We start from the raw sequence: 24,175 nt of genomic DNA on the forward strand, positions 1-24,175 counted from the left end.
TTCACTCTCCCCACCCCAGTCATGATTTTACAGAGCTCTGTCACATTCCTCCTTACTCGTCCCTTTTCCATGCTGAACAGTCCTTCAGTCTTCATATGGAAGCTGTTCCATACGCCAATTATTTTCCATTTCTAATGTATCTTTTTTGAAATGGAGCGACCAGAACTGTACACAATATTCAAGGTGTGGACTTTCCATGGTTTATATAGAGGCATTATGATATTTTCTGTCTTATTATCGCTCCCTTTCCGAATGGGTCCTACAATATTCTGTTCGCTTTTTTGACTGCCACTCAACACTGAGTGGATGTTTTCAGAGAACGATCCACAAGGACTCCAAGATCTTTCTTGAGTGGTAACAGCTAATTTAGACGCCGTCACTTGCTATGGCTAGTTGGGATTATGGTTTCCCATGTGCATCACTTTACATTTATCAACATTGAATTTCATCTGCCATTTTGTTGCTCAGTCACCCAGTTCTGTGAGATCCCTTTGGACTCTCTGCAGTCAGCTTTAGACTTAACTACCTTGAGTAATTTTGTATCATCTGCAAATTTTTCCACCTCATTTTCCCACATCATTTATGAATACATTGAACAGCTCAGGTCCAAGTACAGATACCTGAAAGACCCCACAATTAACCTTTTGCCATTGTGAAAACTGACCATTTATTCCTACCCTTTGTTTCCTGTCTTTTAACCAGTTACTGATCCATAAGAGGACCTTTCCTCTTACCCCATGACAGCTCACTTTGCTTAAGAGCTGTTGTCAAAGGCTTTCTGAAAGTCTAAACGACACTATATCAACTGGATCACCTTTGTTCACGTTTGTTTGACCCCCTCAAAGAATTCTAATAGATTGGTGAGGCATGACTTCCCTTTACAAATGCCAAGTTGACTCTTCCCCAACATAGTTTGTTCATCTATGTGCCTGATAATTCTGTTCTTTACTGTAGTTTCAGCCAATTTGCCTGGTACTGAAGTCAGGCTTACTGGACTGGGATCCTTTTTAAAAAATTGGCGTCACATTAGCTATCTCCCAGTCATTTGGTACAGAGGCTGACTGAAGTGATAGGTTACATACCACAGTTGTTAGTTCACCAATTTCATATCTGAGTTCCTTCAGAACTCTTGGGTGATACCATCTGTCCTGGGGACCTTCTACTGTTAAATTTATCAGTTTGTTCCCAAAACTCCTCTACTAACTGTGACGGTCTGTATCCCCATGTTCATCCTTTTTACAAAGCTATAATGGATATTGTACAAAGTATGCCTTGTAAGGTATCATTTGAAAACTCATAATTTGCTGATCATTACTGTCCTAGTAAAATATGCACGGCAACACTGTATGTAAAGTTGTAAGATTCTAGCGTTTAACATTACTGAGACATATTCCAAGTTTAGAAAAGCAGGCACAAAACAGTTCCTCAAAGATAAAAGGCTAATTGATGCTTCAGCTAGGTGTCAACAAAATCAAATGGACTATCACCTGGTTAAGTGGCCATTCTCTTGAGGAAAAAAGGTGTGAGTGAGAAATTTACACCTTGGCAAATAAGTTGCAATCTCCCCAGACTTTCTGTTCCCTGAACCCCAGCTGGAGATTATTCTCAAAGAAGAGGAAAAGATATAAAAATGGGGAACAGACGCCCCAAATCGTCTCTCCTGATCCCTCTATTCATGGTATCAACAACACTTGAAGGACAAAGGAAGCATCACTGGACTGGGGGAGGGATCCTGACTGCAAGATTCTGCCATTAAGACTGCTGAAACATGTGGTGAGAAAGACTTTTTGCTTTGAATTCACTCAGCTTTTTGAGTTAGGTGTTCATTGCATTTTATCTTTTATTTCTTCATAACCAATCCTGACTTTCACGCCTCATCCCTTGTAATCACTAAGCATCTTTCTGTTGTTAATACACTCGTTTGATTGTTTTATCTAAACCAGTGTGTTTGGATGGAAGTGTTCGGGAAACACCATTTGTGATAACAGGATTTGTGCACATCATTTTCTATTCATGAAATGACACACTTTCTATGAGCTTGTGTTGTCCAGAAGCAGAGAGCTGGGCAGTACAAGCTGCACATTTCTGGGGGAAAGTCTGGGACTGGGAGTTTGCTAGTGTTGCCCTGAAGAGTAATTCATGGGTGGCTGGAGATAGCACTCACACAGGAGAGCTGGGAGTGGTTTACGTGCTGGAGGCTTTGAGTGACCAGACCAGCTGTCATAAAGGGTAGCCTAGAATTTCTTCTTACCTGTAAGGGGTTAAGAAGCTCGAATAACCTAGTTGGCACCTGACCAAAAGGATCAATGGGGAAGAAGATACTTTCAAATAGGGGAGGGGGGGGGAGGGCTTTGTTTGTGCTCTGTGTTGTGTGTTCTCTGGGAAAGCAGAGAAGCATCAGGTCAGAAAACTCCTTCGCCTAAAATCATCCTAAAATGAGTCTCAATATTACTTTTTGCAAGTAAATACGGCAAGGCACATTAGATTATCTTTTAAGTTGTGAATTTTCCCTATGCTTAGAGGGAGGTTTATCCCTGTTTTTTGTAACTTTACAGTTTTGCCTAGAGGGGAATCCTCTGTGTTTTTAATCTGATTACCCTGTAAAGTTACCTTCCATCCTGATTTTACAGAGGTGCTTCTTTTACTTTTTATTTCTTTATTATAAAGTTCTGTTTTTTAAGAATCTGGTTTACCTATTTGGTTAGTATATTATTCTCAAGCCTCCCCAGGAAAGGGGGTGAAGGAGCTTGGGGGGATATTTTAGGGAACAGGAACTCCAAGTGGTCCTTTCCCTGAATCTCTGTCTAACTCACTTGGTGGTGGCAGCAGTACCCATCCAAGGACAAGGAAGGATTTGTGCCTTGGGGAAGTTTTTAAGCTAAGCTGGTAGAAATAAGCTTAGGGGGTCTTTCATGCAGGTCCCCACATCGGTACTCTAGAGTTCAGAGTGGAGAGGGAACCCTGACACCAGCATGGTTGCTCTCCCAGCGAAGCAGTGTAAAAGGCACCCAGGCTGGAGAATTGAGGGGACACAGCTACTCAACAGTCCAGATTGTACACTGGGGAATGTCATGTGACTCCTCATTCTGGGACAGTTCCTCAGATCTGTCACCTAAAAAGAATGGCTCAGATGTGGGAATCTTCCTCCCATCCTCTGCAGTGAAGACCAATACAGAGGATTCATTCAGCTTTTCTGCAATGGCCTTGTCTTCTGTGAGCGCTTCCTTAGCACCTCGCTCATCCAGTGGCCCCGCTGATGGTTTGGCAGCTTCCTGCTTCCCATGTATTGAAATTTTTTTTTTTGCTGCTAGTCTTTGTGCTCTTAGCTAGTTTTTCTTCAAACTCTTTCTTGGCCTGCCCTGTTGTACTTCTACACCTGACCTACCTGAGCGATGCTTCTTTCTATTGTCCTTGATAGGTTTGGACTCTCCGTTCTTAAAGGGCGTTTTTTTGCCTCTAATCGCCTCTTTTACTCTGTTGTTTAGCCATGGTGGCCTTTTTCTGGTCCTCTTACCGACGCCCAGATCCCTCCCAAGCACTGGGTCAGAGTCCCAGCTGAGATCCTAGCCACTGAGATGGAGCCAGTGACCAAAGAATGAACACCGCTCCGGAGCTGGACTTCACCTTTCATGGCTTCTGCAGCCTGGATGAGCTCGGTGACGGAGCCAGCCACTCGCTTGGAATATCCAGCCAGCTGCTGCTTCAGCTCGTGACTCGGCTTCTGCAGGATCTGGGGAGGGAGAGGACTGTGAGCAGAGGCAGGCTGTGTCCCCAGAGAGAGAGAGCCCCTGGGGACATGGCTGGCAATATCTGGGGTTACTCCATCCAGGACCTTTCACAAACCTAGGGTTCTGCCAACTCGCACCCTCCCGGGCTATCCCCTTATTCCCCAGAATAATACCATTTGGAACAGGAACTGGCAGCCCAGGGGCCCATCTATCCCTGCCTCTGGTCTCTAACAGTGCGTAGGACCAGCTACCACAAGAACCTCTCAGTGGCCATTCTGGAACAACAGGCCTGTAGGGGAGTTTCCCCTACTCCTGGCAGGTGGGGAGGGCTTGTGCACTGAGGTGGTATGTCCATTGTTTTAACCCTTTCTACAGAGACTTTAGTTGGTCTCATTCTCCACAGAAATGGCTGATCATTTCCTGAACCCAGCTGAACTGGTAGTCTCAGTGACACCTTGGGGCGGTGAGTTCTGCAGGTTAAGGTGATGCCCCCTTCCTCCACGGTGGAATTATCCAATACAGAATCCCTTCCTCCAGAGTCATGACCTTGACCTCCCCTGCCCTGGGTTCCTGGAGCTGAGACCCTGACCCCACTCCTGTCTGTCTGTGTGCCAGGGAAGGCTGCTGGTCCCACACCTGGAGGTGCTGAGGTCTGGCCAGGCAGGTGCCGAGCCGCCGCAGGAGTGCAAACAGCACAGTGCAGGAGATGCTCGGATCCCGTAGTGCAGCTGGGGCCCAGCTCGTCACATGCCCTGCCTGGCTCTGCAGCTGCTGGGCCAAACTGGGGGCACCTGCTGCACTCTGAAGGGCTGGGCACGGGCCGGCCGCACGTCTGTGGTTAATGCACATGGCCCCGTGGCTCAGCGAGTGCTGTCACTGAGGAAGGGATCTCTGAGGGGCGATGTCCTGGAAAATGGGGCTCAGAGAGCCCTGCAGTGACCCCCACGCCACCCAGGGGGCACACAGACCGTGCACCCCATCCCGGATCACTGGCGCATGCGCACGGGCAGTGACACACACAGAGCACGTCCCTGCTCCCGGGTGACCCAGCGCACACACGTGTGCGCACAGAGCGTGCCCCAGGCCCACATCACCTGGAGCATATGCACACGCATGCACACGCGGCACCCTCCCAGAACGAGGTCACCTGGCACACGTGCCCACGCAGCGCACACTAGGCCGATGTCACCGGGAGCACATGTGGACACACAATGTGCACACACTGAGCACACCCCACCCATCACGCACAACGTGGGCATGTGCACTGAGAGCACACCCCGGCACGTGCACTGAGAGCACACCCCGGCACGTGCTCTCACATGCGCCGGCAACACAGCCCTAGGCCATGTCACCTAAAGCACGTGTTGTGTCCCACACCCAGCCCAGCTGCGTCACTCGGTGCTCACACGCACGCACGTGGGCTGTGACCAAGGCTCATGCTGGGGCAGACACACGGGGTCACTCCAAGCACCACTGTACTCACCGGCTGAAAGGGTGGAAAGAACAGAATATAGAAAAGAAGAGAGTAAAGCAGTGAACAGCCTGCAGGGGCAGTGCCAATCAAAGGCCCTGAGGGGCTCTGAACATGCATGTGGAGACAGGGCCTCACCCCGTGGGGAGAAGGGAGCCTGGGGGGCAGGCGTCTGCCTGGGAACGGCTGAGGTTGCCAAGGGAGGAAGTGGTGTGTGCAGCGGAAATAAGGGCGAGTTCTGTATCATGGATGAGCCATTTGGACCATCTAGTCTGACTTTCTGCACTGAGCGCGCCAGAGAACCACCACCCCTCCTCCAGGGATTCCTGCATCAAGCACAACACCTCCTGCTTGAGCTTCAGTGTGCCTCGGGTGGGTGGGGGAAGCAGGGGCGGCTTTGTGTGCAGCCTGGGCAGCTAAGGGATGGAGAATACACCACAGCCCTAGGGCAGTTGTTCCAGTGGCTCTTAATGATCACTGCACCTTATTTCAAGTCTGAATGAGTCTAGATTCAGCTTCCAGTCACTGGATGGTGGTTCGCCTTTGTTAGATTGAAGAACCCTGGCTAACAACAATCTCCTCCCCAGGCAGGGAACTGTAGACAACGGTCCAGTCATCTCCCACGTAAACTAAACAGATAAGACTTCTTCAGCCTCACAGTGTCAGGCCAGTTTTCCAGACCTCAGATCACTGATGCAGCTCTTCTCTGAACCTTTTCCAATTTATCAGCATCCTTCTGGAAGTGTGGACCCCAGAACTGGACACAACATACAGTACCGGTACCGTTAATGCCACAGACAGTGGTAACATCACCTCTCCACTCCTACTCTATATTGTCCTGCACATCCATCCAAGGACCACAGCCACTCTCTTAGCTCCAGCATCGTGCTGGGAGCTCATATTCAGCGGGCTATCTAGCATGATCCCGAAGTCCTTTCCAGGATCCAGTCCTCCATCTCATAAATGTGACCTGTGCTCTTGGTTCCTAGATTCGTATTTTAAGGTCACAGAGGCCCATTAGTTTATCTCATCTAACCTCCTGTATAGCACAAGCCAGGGAACCTCACCCAGTTTCCCTGGATTGAGCCCAGTAACTTGTGTTTGACTAAAGCACCTGTCAGAAAGGCACCAGTCTGGATTTGAAGCCATCAAGAGATGGCTTTCCTGCTTTGCTTGGGAGTCTGTTCCAAGAGCTAATCCCCCACTCTGATAACAACGTGTGTCTGATTTCTCATTTGAATGTGTCTGGTTTAATATTTTTATGAGCCTTTTTTGCGCTCTGTGTGTTGCATGGTTACCCGGGGGTGGGAACGGGCTGTTTGTTCTCAGGGCAGGCGAAGAGACAGATCTGGATGTCGCTCGGCTGTCTGGGTCTTGGTCCTCACATCAATAGAGCCTCTCTCTGATAATACAAGGGTAGATCCAATCACTCCGACATTGACACATAGCAAACCAATGCCCCAGAGGGACAGGGGACTTCCCCAGCTCTCTGCAGGAAGGCAAAGTGGCATTTCCCCAGCTCAGGTACTGCAGAGGTGTGAGGTGGGGGATAAGTGCTGGCTGCTGGGAAGAGTTGGAGGTCTCACCTGGAGTCTAATGAGGAGGTCAGCTGGAGAGACAGACAGAGCTTGAACAACGGGGTTCAGTAGAGCCTGGCTGGGCTCTAACCTTTAGTTCTCTCTGCTAACCTAAGGACTTCCTATGCTGCGTTGCCATTGACTAATAAATCCGACTGTTCTGGCAGCACTGTGAGAATGTTGCTGCAGATGCTGGCAAGGTGCATTAGTCCTTGCAGAGCGTACAAGTCTCCACTGGGGTCTGTCTCAGTTGAACTCACTGAATGGAGCTCATGGGGTGAAGCGGGAGTGTTACAGGCCTAGAGGTCTGGTCTAAGGAGGCGGTGAAGCTGCGTAGCTTATGCAGGAGGAAGAGTGAGATCCCTTGGGGGTCTAGCACACTAAAGGGTTCCTCCAGGGACTGTTCAAAAGCTGGGGCCATAGCACCAATCCTGTGGATCCGTGACAGGTGGTGGCAGGGTGGGATGCTGAATTCTCCAGTAGCATTTTGCTATAAGTGATTTGCAGCAGTAAAACCAGGCTAGTTAGAGGAAGCAGCAAGAAAATGGTGTATAACCGCCTCCCTAAGAAGGGCATTGCAAACCTGTGCAGGGAGAGAGGGTTAAGCGTTGGGAACCTCAACAAGGCGCAGCAGATTGCACGGCTGGAGAAGGATGATCAGTCCAAGAAGCAGGTTCCAGACCCACACAGGGTTCCAAGAGGGTCTGAGAGTGACAAAGGCAGCAGCAGAGGGTCCTGAAGACCCGGTTCCCCGTCCAGCAGGGGGTCTTCATTACCTGACTCCCCATAGATAGATTTGAAGTGGCGGGAGTTGGAACTGAAAGCGAAGGACCGGCTTGAGGCCCAATCAGCACAGAGCTACGGCCCATGTAACATCCTCAGGGCCTCCAATGAGTGCAACTTACCAACTGATCCCAACTGCTCTGGATAAATGACAAGTCCCCAGCATCATTTGCCAAGCCCCTATTTTGGGGCAGCTCCAATTTTACCAGTACCGATTTTATATGTTCTTCCAGATCACTGATACAGGCATTGAATGGCACTCAGGCAAGAACAGATCCCTGCAGGACCCACTGAAACCCCCTCACTGGATGACATTTCATGTTTCCTAAACTGATAGGTCAGTAGACTAGTTCTTAAAGCAATTTCAGATGGTGTAACAGGGTGCTTGGAGAGCCGGGTGGCCTAGTGGTTGGCGCACCTGCCTTCTCGCCCCTTGCTTCCCGGGCCAAGGTGTCTCAGTCCTTAAGGGACCCAGGCACTCCCTCTCCACTGGGTCCCAGCCCAGGGCCACGTGTGAAGCAGCCCCCCGATAGCGAGCTCCTGGCAGAGAGTCTCAGTCCACTGCCCTGGGCTGCTCTCTACCGCTCTGGCCTCTCTAGTCCAAACTGTTTTAGAGGCTTAACTCAAGTAGCGCTCCCCCATGGACCTTGGGCATCCTGCCATGGCCTCAGGTTCCTCCAGGCAGAGGGCTGTAAGTTTGCAGGGACTGAACCCCAAAACACACTACTGTCCAATCACCCCATTTATGCAGATGCTGGGTGCTCCTTGGTCTCCTCAGCCGACTCCCTTGGTCAGGGACGCAGTGCTGCTGGCCCGGGTGCCAGGCTCCTAGGGACTCTGCCCTCAGGTGGGGAGGTAGCTGGCTCCTGCCTCTTTGCCCGTCCACTCTGAACTGAGCCAGGTTCTCTCTTTTTCTTCCCCTCCAGGCCTGGTGTTGGCTGCAGCTACAGCGGGGCAGGTCCAGCTGGGACCACAGGCTCTCCCGCTTTTTCTGTGCTAGTGTGAGGTTTCGCAGCTTCATCACATGTGGGTTACACTGACTGTGCATAGTGCTTGTTTTTAGTCCAGTGCCTTGGAGAAGTCTCAGTACGTTAACCTATAGTTACTTTTAGCATCCAAACTTGTGACCTCAAAAAACACAAGTTTATCTGACCAGACCCGTCTGCCATAGAACCATGTTAACTGGTGTTAATCATGCTATGGTCCTTCAGTTCTTTACTGACTGTAACCCGTATCAGCCTTCTCATGATTTTGTCAGCCTGTGGTTCCCTGGGTCATCCGATTTACTCTTTTTAAATCCTAGCACAACACTGACTGTTTTCCATTCCTTTGGCGCTTCCGAGATTTGATAAACAACATTAATGGTTTAGAAAACTCCTCAGTCAATTCTTTAATACTCTTGGATACAAGTTATCTGTCCCTGATGATTTATAAATGTTTAACTATAGTAGCTACTGCTTAACATCCTCTCTAACTACTGATGGAACAGAAACTATTTCATTGTCACTCATACGAATAGAACATCCGGCTTCTTTCCAAATACAGAACAGGAACAGCTGTTGAATACATCTGCCTTTTCTGCATCATGAGAGATTGTTATGAGACAAGGATGGTAAAACTGACCTAGACCTCTGCTAGGATTTTGTTTGTCCCTGATATTTTTTTTTTTTAAATAGTTTTTATTTATACAGGCCATAAGCTTTTCATTATACCATTAGCTTCCTTTATCAATTGTCTGCCTTTCCTAATTGCTACTAAGAGGTCTCCACAGGGGACGGTTCATAGATTCACAGAGTTTAAGGGTCCATTAGATCACCTAGCCTGGCCTACTGTATATCACAGACCAGAGAATTTCACCCAGGTACCCCGGCACTGAGGCCAGTGACGTGTGTTTGACTAAAGCATAACCCGTGGAGGGTGAGGACAGAGTTCTGGGTGTATGAGGGGAGAGTTGAAGGGGGATAGGGGGGAAGGATCCCAGAAGAAGAAACACTGGAATGGGTTACCTAGGGAGGGGGTGGAATCTACTTCCTTAGAGGTTTATAAGGCTTGACAAAGCCCTGGCTGGGATGATGTAGTTGGGGATTGGATTGGTCCTGCTTCGAGCAGGGGGTGGGACTAGATGACCTCCTGAGGTCCCTTCCAACCCTGATATTCTGTGATTCTAAGGTGCTACAGAGTGACCCCTGTATCCATGGGGCGGCTGAGCATCGTGTGCCTGGGCTCCCCTGGGATGCCGCCAGGAGATGGAAGCTGGCAGGGGATGGGGTCACTCACCACCAGCACGTGCTCCAGCAGCTCCAGGTAGCCGTTGGCGCACTCCTTGCCGTAACGCAGCGCCCGCAGCCGCACGTCCGCGCTCACCTCAGGGTGGTAGGCGGCTTCCTGAAAGCCGGAAAGAGTGAGCAGTGCTGAGTGCTGCCCCACACACAGCCCCGGCCACACAGCCCCGGCCTCACCTAGGCCAGTGCCATGGCACCCACACCCTCCAGTGCCTGAAGGACCCACTGCCTCCTAGTGCCCCCGGTGCCCGCCCGCAGCCTCCGGCCCTGGCCCCACCCCCAGTGCCCGCCCGCAGCCTGTCGCCCTCCTGCCCCGCCCCCGGTGCCCCCCCGAAACCTCCTACCCCACCCCGGAGCCCCCCTGGAGCCTGTCGCCCTCCTGCCCCGCCCCCGGTGCCCCCCCAAAACCTCCTACCCCGCCCCGGAGCCCCCCTGGAGCCTGTCGCCCTCCTGCCCCGCCCCCGGTGCCCCCCCAAAACCTCCTACCCCGCCCCGGAGCCCCCCTGGAGCCTGTCGCCCTCCTGCCCCGCCCCGCCCCCGGTGCCCCCCCAAAACCTCCTACCCCGCCCCGGAGCCCCCCTGGAGCCTGTCGCCCTCCTGCCCCGCCCCGCCCCCGGTGCCCCCCCAAAACCTCCTACCCCGCCCCGGAGCCCCCCTGGAGCCTGTCGCCCTCCTGCCCCGCCCCGCCCCCGGTGCCCCCCCGAAACCTCCTACCCCGCCCCGGAGCCCCCCTGCAGCCTGTCGCCCTCCTGCCCCGCCCCGCCCCCGGTGCCCCCCCGAAACCTCCTACCCCGCCCCGGAGCCCCCCTGGAGCCTGTCGCCCTCCTGCCCCGCCCCCGGTGCCCCCCCAAAACCTCCTACCCCGCCCCGGAGCCCCCCTGGAGCCTGTCGCCCTCCTGCCCCGCCCCGCCCCCGGTGCCCCCCCAAAACCTCCTACCCTGCCCCGGAGCCCCCCTGGAGCCTGTCGCCCTCCTGCCCCGCCCCGCCCCCGGTGCCCCCCCGAAACCTCCTACCCCACCCCGGTGCCCCCCTGGAGCCTGTCGCCCTCCTGCCCCGCCCCGCCCCCGGTGCCCCCCCGAAACCTCCTACCCCGCCCCGGAGCCCCCCGGAGCCTGTCGCCCTCCTGCCCCGCCCCCGGTGCCCCCCCGAAACCTCCTACCCCGCCCCGGAGCCCCCCTGCAACCTGTCGCCCTCCTGCCCCGCCCCCGGTGCCCCCCCGAAACCTCCTACCCCGCCCCGGTGCCCCCCTGCAGCCTGTTGCCCTCCTGCCCCGCCCCGCCCCCGGTGCCCCCCCAAAACCTCCTACCCCGCCCCGGTGCCCCCCTGCAGCCTGTCGCCCTCCTGCCCCGCCCCCGGTGCCCCCCCAAAACCTCCTACCCCGCCCCGGAGCCCCCCTGCAGCCTGTCGCCCTCCTGCCCCGCCCCGCCCCCGGTGCCCCCCCGAAACCTCCTACCCCACCCCGGAGCCCCCCTGCAGCCTGTCGCCCTCCTGCCCCGCCCCGCCCCCGGTGCCCCCCCGAAACCTCCTACCCCGCCCCGGTGCCCCCCTGCAACCTGTCACCCTCCTGCCCCGCCCCGCCCCCGGTGCCCCCCCGAAACCTCCTACCCCGCCCCGGTGCCCCCCTGGAGCCTGTCGCCCTCCTGCCCCGCCCCCGGTGCCCCCCCGAAACCTCCTACCCCGCCCTGGAGCCCCCCTGGAGCCTGTCGCCCTCCTGCCCCGCCCCGCCCCCGGTGCCCCCCCAAAACCTCCTACCCCGCCCCGGAGCCCCCCTGGAGCCTGTCGCCCTCCTGCCCCGCCCCATCTCCGCTTACCTTGCAGGAGCGCAGCATGTCAGCGATGGCGCGGCGGCTCAGGTTGGCTGTGGCGATTACATCCTCCTGCCGACATGAGTTGCCGGCGGCCACGGCCTTGGCTGTCGCCATGGTGATGCCTTTGGTCATGCGGATAAAATCCTCTGGCGTCGAGGTCTTGGCTGGAGGCACCTGGGCGCAGAAAACCTGAGACGCGAGCAGTGGGGGTGAGACCAGGATGGGTGGGGGCAGGGGGCACAGAGTTAGGGCTGGGCAGGTACCGCAGCCTGGTCACTGCCTGACTTCCCAGCGCACGGCCCGCAGCCTCAGCTTGCCCGAGGCTGACCCGCGACATCCTGCTCCTTGGAGGCAGGCGCTGCCGGGGCGCAGAGGGGCCCCGTGCCCCGGGGGGGGGGGGAAGAGCGGGCACTGCCGGGGCGCAGAGGGGCCCTGTGTCCGGGGGTGTGTGTGTGTGTGTGTGTGGGGGGGGAGCGGGCGCTGCTGGGGCGCAGAGGGGCCCCGTGCCCCGGGGGGGGGGGGGAAGAGCGGGCACTGCCGGGGCGCAGAGGGGCCCCGTGTCCTGGGGCGCAGAGGGGCCCTGTGTCCGGGGGTGTGTGTGTGTGTGTGTGTGGGGGGGAGCGGGCGCTGCTGGGGCGCAGAGGGGCCCCGTGCCCCGGGGGGGGGGGAAGAGCGGGCACTGCCGGGGCGCAGAGGGGCCCTGTGTCCGGGGGTGTGTGTGTGTGTGTGGGGGGAGCGGGCGCTGCTGGGGCGCAGAGGGGCCCCGTGCCCCGGGGGGGGGGGGAAGAGCGGGCACTGCCGGGGCGCAGAGGGGCCCCGTGTCCTGGGGCGCAGAGGGGCCCTGTGTCCGGGGGTGTGTGTGTGTGTGTGTGTGGGGGGGAGCGGGCGCTGCTGGGGCGCAGAGGGGCCCCGTGCCCCGGGGGGGGGGGAAGAGCGGGCACTGCCGGGGCGCAGAGGGGCCCTGTGTCCGGGGGTGTGTGTGTGTGTGTGGGGGGAGCGGGCGCTGCTGGGGCGCAGAGGGGCCCCGTGCCATTTCACTCCACCCCTGAGCCAGGTGCTGGGTGCAAAGGCAGCTGGTGAGGAAGGGGCAGCTCCGAGCAGAGGGGCACTGGCCCGGCCTGTGCTCACCGCCAGCTCCTGCCGGATGTGCTCTATCGTGGCCTCCAGCGCACGGGTCCCCTTCGTGGCCTCGTCCTCCACGGCCTTCACCGTCTTCAGCAGGGAGGTGACGTTGGTGACCATCACCTGGCAGACAGAGAGGGAGGCTCAGTGACTCACCGCGGGGAGCCCCCAGATCTCCTCCGCCCCCCACGGCCCCCATCCCTCCACTCCGCCCCCAGCTCTCCTCCGCCCCCCACGGCCCCCATCCCTCCACTCCGCCCCCAGCTCTCCTCCGCCCCCCCACGGCCCCCATCCCTCCACTCCGCCCCCAGCTCTCCTCCGCCCCCCCACGGCCCCCATCCCTCCACTCCGCCCCCAGCTCTCCTCCGCCCCCCACGGCCCCCATCCCTCCACTCCGCCCCCAGCTCTCCTCCGCCCCCCCACGGCCCCCATCCCTCCACTCCGCCCCCAGCTCTCCTCCGCCCCCCCACGGCCCCCATCCCTCCACTCCGCCCCCAGCTCTCCTCCGCCCCCCACGGCCCCCATCCCTCCACTCCGCCCCCAGCTCTCCTCCGCCCCCCACGGCCCCCATCCCTCCACTCCGCCCCCAGCTCTCCTCCGCCCCCCACGGCCCCCATCCCTCCACTCCGCCCCCAGCTCTCCTCCGCCCCCCACGGCCCCCATCCCTCCACTCCGCCCCCAGCTCTCCTCCGCCCCCCACGGCCCCCATCCCTCCACTCCGCCCCCAGCTCTCCTCCGCCCCCCACGGCCCCTATCCCTCCACTCCGCCCCCAGCTCTCCTCCGCCCCCCACGGCCCCTATCCCTCCACTCCGCCCCCAGCTCTCCTCCGCCCTCTGCCCACCACAGCCCATAACCCATGTCCCTCCGCTCCGCCCCCCACGGCCCATATCCCTCTCCTCCGCCGCCAGCTCTCCTCTGCCCCCCACAGCCCATATCCCTCTCCTCTGCCCCCCACAGCCCATGCCCCATATCCCTCCACTCCGTCGCCAGCTCCCCTCCGCCCCCCACAGCCCATATCCCTCCGCCCCAGCTCTCCTCTGCCCGCCACAGCCCATACCCCATATCCCCCTAAGTGACCCCCTACTCCCCAGTACCCCCCCACACACCCTGCCCTGCCAGTGACCCCCTTCCCTAGTTAACCCCCTACCACCTGATTTTCTTCCCCTGTGCACCCTGCACCATCCCCTCCCGCTATGTGCCCAGCTCCACTCTTCCTCCATCTACCCACACACTGACCTTGGCCGAGTTCTTCAGCTGGTAGACGGAGGGGTCATCCCCGGCTTTGCCGGCCGCCGCCTTGGTAGCACTGATCAGGTCCCCAAGCGCCTTGGCCACGTCTTTGACTGCATTGATCAGAACCACCTGGGAAGGAGCAGGGCCAGGTCAGTGGCTTGGCTGGTGCCCCGCAGTGTCGGGCGGGGAGGAGGCAGGCTGAGACGGGAGCGAGCTGAATGTGCCGGGTCACCAAAGGCCAGACCCCACCCCAGCCCAAACGCCGTGTGGTACCAGATCTTACCTGAGTCTCAGGGTCCTCGGAGCCCAGGCTGGCAGCACCCAGCTTCACCACTTCTGCAAGGCGGGTGATGGTGGCCACGGAAGACTGGGCAGCCTGGGCCAGCTTCTCCTGACTGGCAGTGGCATTCTGCACCAACACCTTGGTGTCCTCCACCAGTGCCTTGGCTGTCTTCAGGATGCCCTCCCTGTGGGAGACCCATGAGTCAGAGACCAACGGCCTGCACACATCCTCTGTGGCTGCTCAAAGCAGGATCGATCCCCAATTAAATCATCCCAGCCAGGGCTTTGTCAAGCCTGACCTTAAAAACTTCTAAGGAAGGAGATTCCACCACCTCCCTAGGTAACGCATTCCAGTGTTTCACCACCCTCCTAGTGAAAAAGTTTTTCCTAATATCCAACCTAAGCCTCCCCCACTGCAACTTGAGACCATTACTCCTCGTTCTGTCATCAGCTACCACTGAGAACAGTCTAGAGCCATCCTCTTTGGAACCCCTTTCAGGTAGTTGAAAGCAGCTATCAAATCCCCCCTCATTCTTCTCTTCTGCAGACTAAACAATCCCAGTTCCCTCAGCCTCTCCTCGTAAGTCATGTGTTCCAGATCCCTAATCATTTTTGTTGCCCTCCGCTGGACTCTTTCCAATTTTTCCACACCCTTCTTGTGGAGGATGCCCAAAACTAGACACAGTACTCTAGGTATGGCCTCACCAGTGCCGAATAGAGGGGAATGATCACGTCCCTCGATCTGCTGGCAATGCCCCTACTTATGCAGCCCAAAATGCCATTGGCCTTCTTGGCAACAAGGGCACACTGCTGACTCATATCCAGCTTCTCGTCCACTGTCACCCCTAGGTCCTTTTCTGCCGAACTGCTGCCGAGCCATTCGGTCCCTAGTCTGTAGCTGTGCATGGGATTCTTCCGTCCTAAGTGCAGGACTCTGCACGTGTCCCTGTTGAACCTCATCAGATTTCTTTTGGCCCAATCCTCCAATTTGTCTAGGTCCCTCTGTATCCCATCCCTGCCCTCCAGCGTATCTACCTCTCCTCCCAGTTTAGTGTCATCTGCAAACTTGCTGAGAGTGCAATCCACACCATCCTCCAGGTCATTAATGAAGATATTGAACAAAACCGGACCCAAGACTAACCCTTGGGGCACTCCACTTGATACCAGCTGTGAAATAGACATGGAGCCATTGATCACTATGGGTGTGTGCAGCACAGACAGGTGGGGCCAGAGTGCACCCCCCATGGCCTGCCCCACCCTTTCTGGGGGGAAAACGGGTCACAGAAAGCACTGCCTGTCCTGTGTGTGCATGTGTTACAGCTGGTAGGGGACTATGAGGGGGGCGGGGGAAGAGCCCAACCACGCAGCCCGCACCCGCTGTGTGTGAGAGAGAGAGCGAGAAAGAGAGAGAGAGTTGTGCCCGGCCTGCCACTTGCATCCACCCCTTCTGAGGGGGTGGAGTCAGACAGCATGGTGGGCACCCAGCCCGCTCTCTGGGCAGAGCCATGCCCGAGGGACATGTGAAGGAAGGATCATATAGCCAGCTCCCCGGGGGCTGTGTTTGGATTGCCCAGTGGGCTCCCCGTCCAGCCCGGTACCGGTGGTCAGCGAAGGTCTCGGCATTCTCCCGGTTCAGCGTCCCCGCGGTGGCGAACATGATGGTGGTGTCAAGGTCGGCAATGATCCCGGAGACGGCACTGGCTGCAGTGATGCAGGCCTGGGTCCCGCGGTTCCCGGCCTGCAGGGCTGCCAGCACGTGGGACACCTGCGGGGAGGAGGCTGGGATGACCCTGAGACCGATGGTGAGTGTAGGGATCCCGCTCATTGCTGTCCCTGTCACAACCCATCACTGTTTCGGCACCAGCAGACACCACCCCAGCTGCCCCCCTCCCACAGCTTGGCAGCAGCTGAAGCCGCTGGGTATCCGCTCTGCCATGCAAACTAGACCCTGTGCCACCGCATAGGCAGGTCTGGAAGCAGCTGGCACATACCAGGGACCAGAAAGGGAAGTGCCAACATCAGACTCACATGGATAGAGAACATGAGGGAGTCCAGAAAGCAATGCAGAGGAGCTGGGGGGCATATGCCAGGCATAGGGGTCTAGCGGGCACAAAGGGGCTGGGGGGGGCACGCCCAGACATAGGGGTCTAGTGGGAATCCAGCAGGCACAAAGGGGCCGGGGGGGGGCACATGCTGGTCCAGCCCCACGCTCCGTTCTCCCACTAGTTTTTCTGCCCATGCCCTATTCCTCTCCCCCCGCCAGCCACTCCACGCTCACTCCTGCCTCATCACCTTCTCAGACACTTTGCGCGCACACTCGATCAGCTCCTTCTTCGTGTAGGCATCGCTGGGGCTGCACTGCAGGGCTCCAGCCTTTGTCACCAGGGCAGCGCAGCCGTGGCCCAGCTCCTGCACCCGGTTCTTGATGTGGGAGCCAATCTAGGAACCAGTGCATAGGGTGGCGTGACCCAGAGCAGAGTCACCACCACCCTCCACAGGGGAGCTGAGACGACCTCAATATCCAGTGGGAAATCCCAACTGCCCTGCCCCACGGAGACTCACCGCTCTCACCCCAAGGGAGACCCTGCCCTTCTCCAACCCCCAATGGGAGATCCCAGCGCTGCCCATTCCAGTGCTCTCCCTGCCCCAGTGAGAGATCGCAGCACTGCCCATTACCCCGGCCCCAGTCTCCAGTGGGAGGCCCCCGCGCTGCCCCCATCCTCAGGCCCCAGTGGGAGGCCCCTGTGCTGCCCCCCGGCACCCCTCACCTCATCGTTCTCAGCAGTGATGGCAGCAGGCTTGGCCTGGTGAGCCAGCTGCCCGTAGTCGCTGGTGAGTTGGTTGGCCAGCGTGCCCAGCTCGTCCGGGTTGGTGGTGGATTTGGTGACCTGCAGGCAGAAGATGCGTGAGAAGATCCCATCACACCCAGGAACCGCTGGCCCTGCAGCATCAGCGAGCCAGCCCAGTGCTGCCCTCGCATCCCTGGAGAAGGCCTTGCAGGGACTCGTGCTGCAAGGCTGCACGCGGCCCCTGCCATCTTCCCCAGACAGAGAAGGGGTGAAATGGGGAGGCCCAGAAGTCACTGTCTGCCCCCAACACTCACCATCTCCTGCACCGTCACTGCAATGGCCTTGGCTGTCTTGACCATGGTGGTCTGGTAATCCACAAAGGTCCCCTCCGGCTCCCCCATGGGCCCCTCATCCAGCTGCCAGAGAGAGAGAGAGAGAGAGAGAGAGAGAGCGCCATTAATGGGATTCAGCCTGCTCACCACCTTCCTGAGCACCCCCCGGCAGGCAGGATCCCACAGTGCCCCAGCCTGGGCCTCCCACCACATTTCTCCAAAGGCTTCCCCGAACATGCCCTCCCTGGACTGTGCCAATGGGTACCGTGGGCAGCCTGCTCTGGCTGGACAGAGGGGCGCGTGGCCCTCCCTGCCCCTCCTCATTCCCAATCACACTCAGTGCCAGGGTCATAGCCAAGTCTGAGGTTCATAGGTTCCAAGGCCAGACGGGACCACTGTGATCATCCAGGCTGACCTCCTGCCCCGAAACAATTCCTAGAGCCCATTGCTTAGAAAACCATCTGATCTTGAGTTAACTGTTGTCGGTGATGGAGAATCCACCGCCCCTGGGTAAGTTGTTCCAATGATTAAATTACTCTCCCCATTAAAAACGTACCCCCCATTTCCAGTCTGAGTTTGTCTCGCTTCAACTTCCAGACACTGGATCATGTTAGACTTTTCCTGGCTAGACTGAAGAGCCCTTTAGCAAATTTCTGTTCCCCATGTAGGGACTTACAGACTGGCATCAAGCCACCCCTTCACCTTCCCTTTGTTAAGTAAACAGATTGAGTCCTGTAGCCTTTCACTACGGATGTGTGTGAATAGCCCCCGCCTCGGCCCGTGGTAGTGCTCTAGACCAGAGCTTCTCGAACCGGGGGGCACAGAATGTATTCCGGGGGGCATGAGAAGCCGCTCTGCCTTTGGAGCTGGGCGGCTGGGGAGTGGCAGCCGCTGTCTGGGCACCCAGCTCTGAGCAGCGGAGAAGGGTGGCAGCAGGGGGTGCTGAGGCTTTGATGGACCCCAGCCGGGAACTGATGTAATTCCTCCTCCGGCCGCCGGGGGCGCTGTGCTTTGGGAGCCAGGTGGGCTGCCCCCTGGCCCTGGGGTTCCCGCTGCTGCCGGGTGGGTCCCTGGCTGCTCTGGTGGGCCTGGGCTGCTCCGAGCCCCTCTACCCGCAGCCAGCCCCCGCCTCCAGACACCCCCTGCCCTGCCCGCAGCCAGCTCTCCAGCTAGCTCTGCCCCCAAGTCCACTGGTGCCCTGCAGTTCCCAGGGCAGTAACCCTGCACACCTGCTTCAATGAGGGGGGCAGGGAGCAGCTGGGACCCACACATGTGCACACCCTAGGATGACCAGGCAGCAAGTGTGAAAAATCAGGACGGGGGTGGGGGGTAATAGGAGCCTATATAAGAAAGACCCCAAAATCAGGACTGTCCCTGTAAAATCAGGACATCTGGTCACCCTAGCACACCCCCAGGGAATGGCGGGGACCCACACCTGTGAAACGGAGCTCATTTCTAGGTCAGGCCCATCTTTTTAACAAAGAACTTTAGGCAGGGTTAACACACCCGTATTTTCCCGGCCTTGTCCACTTTTTGGTTCTTAAATCGCCGTGCGGGAGGAATTTTTGAATTTTTAAAATTCCTCCCGGGAAAATACAGACATATGGTAACCTTGTTGGTACAAAAAAATACATACTGGGGCACATCCCTTACATCAGAACTTTTTATAGAGAACCGATCGTTAAGATTTTGGCAGCTCATCACTGGCCGTATATGTACTTGTGTGGAGGGATCGGGTGGAAACTACAACCGACACAAGGAAGTGGGCACAATCCAGTCAATTTGAGAACCACTGCTCTAGACAGCTGCGGGGACAGCACTCTGCAGCTGTGGCTTGGGCCCACCTGCCCCCGAGGACTCAACGCCCAAGCCCCTGCCCCAGCTTCGAAGGCTGACTGCATGGCGATCTGTCGGGCGCGAGGGCGAGCCCCACTAGCCCACGCCTGTTGATCCAGGCTGGCACACCTGCTACCGCAGGCTGCGCAGATGTAGGCTAAGGTACGTTTTCCAGTCCTTTAACTGCTCTCAGGGCTCTGCTTGGGAAGGAGCAGCGCCTGGGATGGGCCCATCTCATGCCACGTGACGGAGGAGGCAGGGACCCCAAATCCACCCAGCACTTTATCCCTGAGCCTGTGGGCAGAAGTCCCTGGATTCTAGGGCACAAGATGGCAGCCATCAGGAAACCGCACCCGTCCCTGCCCAGGCCAATCCTTCCCCTCCTCTTGGCCCCTCGCTGTGCATTCTATGCTCCCCCTTGCCTGGTTTATGGCCTGGGTGATGGAGTCCACCATGCCCCCGACGACCCCGGCAGCGCTGGCAGCCTCATTGAGAGTGGTGGTCAGGTCCTCCACAGCTTCCTTCATCATCTGCACCGCCTCCTCCAGGGCCTCCTGCGTGTGCGCGGCTTGCTGCAAGCACAGGCCTGCGTCAGGCCGCGGCAGCCACCGGCAGGGTACGGTGGCGGATGAGAACCAGTGACCGGGAGCACTTGGGCCTGTGCTCACGGAACCCTCCTTGGTCGCCTCCCATGCACCCGCCCCAACGTCGTGTTACACACACTCGTTGCTGGGGACATGCCTAAAATGCCCACTGCGGGCCGCCCTGCACAAGCGCCCACCACCCCAGCACAGGCTCTCACCTGGCATGTGTGCCTGAAATCACACACCAATGCAGCGTGTGAGCCTCGCATGGGCCAGGAGGGATTAATGAGCCGTGGTGCGCTCTACCAACCCTGCCCCTCGCCCCTGCATGAGCGGTCAGGCATGGAGGGGGCGGTAAAAGTGGGGAGCTGGCTCTAAGGGCTGGGCAGTGACCAGGAAGAAAAGCAGTCTGGCTGGGCCAGCAGCTGACTGAAGGGCTGGCCTGCAAGAGGCAGGGCTGACCCTGCCTGTTAGTTTGCTTTGTTACCAGGAACCCACTGGCAGGCTGCAGCTGGGGCCTGCCTGAAAGGAGGCGGCTGAAAGCTGGGCCCAGGAAGGCAGGGATTCCTTTGGTTCGTGTTTATGTTGGACTTCGACTTGGGGATTCTCCAGACTGGGCCAGCCTCCCAGTGACTGGGCCGTGGGCTAAGCTACGCGTGCTGAGGTGTCCACTGGGGAAACTGAGGCACAGCTGGTGCAGTGGTGCACTGCACCATGAGGGGTGCACAGGGATAGCACCGCTGCTACACACACAATATGAGACCCTGCTGCAGGTGTGCACACAACTGGAGATGGGCTGCACCACTCCTCCGCCCCCACACTCAGACATGCTTTGGGCAGCCCCCCTCCTGCTCTGGAGGGAGTGCCTCCCGCTCGCACCTTGGGGTTCCCGCCGGCCTCCTTGGCCGTGTACAGCATCTGCAGGGCAGACTCGGACAGCGTCTTGGTCTGGTCCAGGAGGTTCATCTGCTGCTGGTGGTTGAGCGTCTTGGACGCAGCACCGACAGCGGCCAGAATGAGCGGCTCGAAGTACTGAGCCATCTGGGACACCTGGGGAAGAGCAGCATTAGTCCCAGGGCGGACTGAGGCTAGTCCTCCTCGCCAGGCACCCCAACGCAGGCCCCATCCCCCACGTCCAGCAGGCACAGTACCTCCTGCCCCAAGGCACCCCGACTCCAGTCCGTTACCTTGTGTCCCAGCTGCGAGGCCTCTGCTCTGGCAGCACTGGCCACAGGCTCAATCAGATTGCTGATCTCCTGAACAGCAGTGATCATCTGGTTGTGCAAAGCCTGGGGGAGACACCGAGAAATAAGGCTGCCCCACGGCCAGGCCCTGGGGGCTGGAGTCACAGGGCCTGGCCAAGGGACCTAGAGGGGGAAGGGGGATGAAAGCCCAGGCTACTGGCCTGCCCCAGGAGCAGGTGGCAGTGACTTGGTCACCGGACTATCCCAGCGGGGCTGGTTTGGGGGCTGAGAAGTTAGACCCCCCACCAGGGGTCTGTCTAAGCCACACCCTTTGGCATGTCAGGGCAGCCAGGCTGGTGCTGGCCACTGCCTGCCCTATACAATGGAACCCCGCTCTACGTGACCACTGGGGTGCACAAGTGTGTGACCACCTGCCCCACACAGGAGGGGGCAGTTGGTCCCCAGAGTCACTTGGCAGGGACCCAAGAGAAGGGCAGGTCCCCGTGGGACCCGCTCTGCAGGATGCCCGGCACCAGTCACACAGGGTGGGGAGCCAGGCAGGGGCTGCGGGGAACTGGTGCGTGACCGCCAAATCCCAGCATCTGTCATGGCAGCAAGGGGGGGCTCAGCCAGGAAGCAGCCGCTGCATCTGCCCTAGGGACAATCCCGGGATCTGTAGGGTGCAGGTGCAAGGCAGGGTTCCAGGAATGCTGAGGGAGCAGAGCCCCCATAGGGGTAAGGCAGATTTCCAGACTCTGTGCTGAATTTAACAGCAGTTCGGTCCGTTTCCCCAGGCGTCAGGCTCCTGCTAAGAAGGGGAGCCCCTGACTTTGGGGGGTGAGGCTGTGCAGGGAGCTCTCTCTAGAGAGCAGCCCCCAGCCCCAAGCATGGCAGCCACTTGTCTCTGGCCTTTCCCCTAAGAACAGGGGACAGAGGCACCCTGGCTGAGAGGGGCTGGGAGCAGCCTGTGCTGGGGGAGTACAGAACCCGCAGACAAAGGACCCATGCTGCCCCCCAGACTCACCTCCTGGGAGATGCCCTCTCGGGGGGCCAGCTGCTGGCTGATGGCAGCCAGGGAGGCCTGGTCCACATCCCGCATGCACTTGTTCAGCACCTCGATGGCCTCGTCGCACTCCCGCTGCCCGGGGGCCTTATCCCTGTGTGACAGCTCACTATCAGCAACGCCCGGGCCAGGACAGAGCCTCAGCTTCCCCCAGGGCAGAATGCAGGGAAGCCACGGCCCAGGGGAAGGCCAGGCTAGCACCCCAGGCTGTTCACCCCTCCATTGCCTCCTCCCAGAGCCACGGGGAACCCAGTCCCAGGCCCACCCACTGGGCAGCTGCCCGTCCTGAACCCAGACAAATGGCCCCAGCCCTGCTGCGTGGGAGCAGGAACAGGAGCATGGTGCTGGAAGTGTTCATGGCTTTCCTCCAGCTCCATCCCAGCATGCATCGCTGCACTTCACTCAGACTGGTCTCCCCATCTCCGGGCCAGCACGCCGCCATCATCCTTCCTTGCCCAGCGGCTGCTGTGGACACTGCCAATCACACCCTCCTTTTCCTGGGCTCCCATCTCCCTGTCCCCTCCCACACAGATCCCTGCTTCAGCGCCTGGAATGCCTTGTTCCCACCCAGGCAGGTGCTGCCCAGCCCTGGTGCACAACCGGCCGCCACAGAGACGCCCAGCAGGGAAATGGCTTGTGAGTCCTGGTCTGGGCTCTAGCAGCAACGCCCCATGAGGTGAACGTGGCTGCTGCCCGTTTCGGAGCCCAGCTGCCTGCAGACCCAGGCAGACGACCCTGCGTCCCTCCCACTTGTGGCATGTTTCCAAGCCAGGATAGAGGCTTTGCGTCTAAACGAGATTTGAGCCGTGGCCCCAGGATCCCCAGCCCAGCCCGCAGCTCCAGGCAGCTTGGCAGCTGAGAGGAGAGCAGACTCTGGAGGTGAGACCTCAGCAATCGGCCTGCACTCACCGCATGTTGGTGATCAGCTTCTTGATGGAATCAGAGACGGTGCGGGAGTGACCGGCCAGCACCGACCACTTGGGCGGGTCCTTGGGGTTGACAGCCAGAGAGCGGGCTGTCTGGATGAGGCCTGCCGAGCTCTCCAGCATGGTCTTGGCAGAGGTGATGATGGGCTCCATGGCTCTGCGCCCCTGCCAGGGAGAGATGATGGCCTCTGTGACCCAGAGGCACTGCCTGCTCTCTGCAATGAAGTCCCCCTGTCCTCAGCAATCTCCCCTCCCCCTCCAATTCCCCCCATATCTGACCTCATCACCCTCTTCCCATATCCCCTCCAGTTCCCTGAGACCTACCCCATCCCCCCGCCCACACACCTGATCCAGGAAGCCACCCCAATCCCATCCCCCAGGGCCTAGGGCTCTCGCAGTCTGAGCTAGGAAGAGGCAGTCCCTGACACCCCCCATGCCCAGTGGCTGTGAGCCCCGTGTAGGGCACGCTCCATGCCCGCCCCGTGGCAGCTCTCACCTCAGGGCTGATCTGGGCAGGGATGGTAGCGAACTCTGGGTTGGAGGCGAAGGCTGTCAGGTTATCCACGGCCTCAATGAGGGGGGCGGTGGCTGCCCGGCATCGCTCCCGGTTGTCCTCGTTAAAGGCTCCGTCCAGCGCCTGAGACAGTGGGAGAGACCAGCTGGTTATTGCAGTGGGCCCAGACGCCAGCCCTGCTGCCCCCCCATGCCCCTGCTGCCCACTCCCCAGTGCGGTCGCCAGGGACCCCCTGAGCAGCCAGCCAAGGGGGTGATGCTTCTCTCCCACATCGCGCAGGGGCAGAGAGGTACCTTGATGGTCTTGACCAGGTTGGCCGTGCTGTTGGCCACCTCCTTGGCGGACTGGACGAATTGGCGCTTGGCGACGGGGTTAGCGGTGCGGGAGGAGGCCAGGCGGCAGGTGTTGCACAGGGCTGAGGTGTGCTTAGCTACGATGGTGGCGGCCGATAGCACCTGCAGAGAGGGGCAGGGGTCATGCGCCATCCTGTCCAGCCCTAGATCCCAGCTCCAACCCCTCCCGCCACCAGGGGAGAGGGGCCTCCCTGCACTTCCCCGCCTCAGCCCTGCCCGTCCCCGTGTCCTGCTCCTCCCACAGAGCAGAGACTCCCTGCACCCTGCTCCCTCACCCCCACAGAGCAGGACCAGAGGGGTCACCCAG

At 58.8% G+C, this 24,175-nt stretch overlaps 1 protein-coding gene across 3 annotated transcripts in view; it reads right to left on the minus strand.

The window, feature by feature from the left end:
* Nucleotides 1–24,175, minus strand: part of TLN1 (talin 1) — a 135,244-nt gene that overhangs the window by 11,696 nt on the left and 99,373 nt on the right. For all 3 annotated transcript variants that reach the window (XM_073343249.2, XM_073343252.2, XM_073343251.2), the window contains 17 exons: nucleotides 23,809–23,970; nucleotides 23,498–23,638; nucleotides 22,985–23,166; nucleotides 22,037–22,169; nucleotides 21,016–21,117; nucleotides 20,708–20,878; nucleotides 19,667–19,816; nucleotides 17,391–17,492; nucleotides 17,056–17,175; nucleotides 16,580–16,726; nucleotides 15,886–16,052; nucleotides 14,289–14,472; nucleotides 14,009–14,134; nucleotides 12,778–12,894; nucleotides 11,653–11,838; nucleotides 9,837–9,944; nucleotides 3,625–3,730 (listed from right to left, as the gene is read on the minus strand). In XM_073343249.2, the coding sequence (XP_073199350.1) occupies nucleotides 3,625–3,730; nucleotides 9,837–9,944; nucleotides 11,653–11,838; nucleotides 12,778–12,894; nucleotides 14,009–14,134; nucleotides 14,289–14,472; nucleotides 15,886–16,052; nucleotides 16,580–16,726; nucleotides 17,056–17,175; nucleotides 17,391–17,492; nucleotides 19,667–19,816; nucleotides 20,708–20,878; nucleotides 21,016–21,117; nucleotides 22,037–22,169; nucleotides 22,985–23,166; nucleotides 23,498–23,638; nucleotides 23,809–23,970 (2,404 nt within the window). The remainder of the gene's footprint in view (nucleotides 1–3,624; nucleotides 3,731–9,836; nucleotides 9,945–11,652; nucleotides 11,839–12,777; nucleotides 12,895–14,008; nucleotides 14,135–14,288; nucleotides 14,473–15,885; nucleotides 16,053–16,579; nucleotides 16,727–17,055; nucleotides 17,176–17,390; nucleotides 17,493–19,666; nucleotides 19,817–20,707; nucleotides 20,879–21,015; nucleotides 21,118–22,036; nucleotides 22,170–22,984; nucleotides 23,167–23,497; nucleotides 23,639–23,808; nucleotides 23,971–24,175) is intronic.

This window comes from Lepidochelys kempii, chromosome 5 (assembly GCF_965140285.1).
Source record: "Lepidochelys kempii isolate rLepKem1 chromosome 5, rLepKem1.hap1, whole genome shotgun sequence".
Lineage (NCBI taxonomy): Eukaryota > Metazoa > Chordata > Testudines > Cheloniidae > Lepidochelys > Lepidochelys kempii.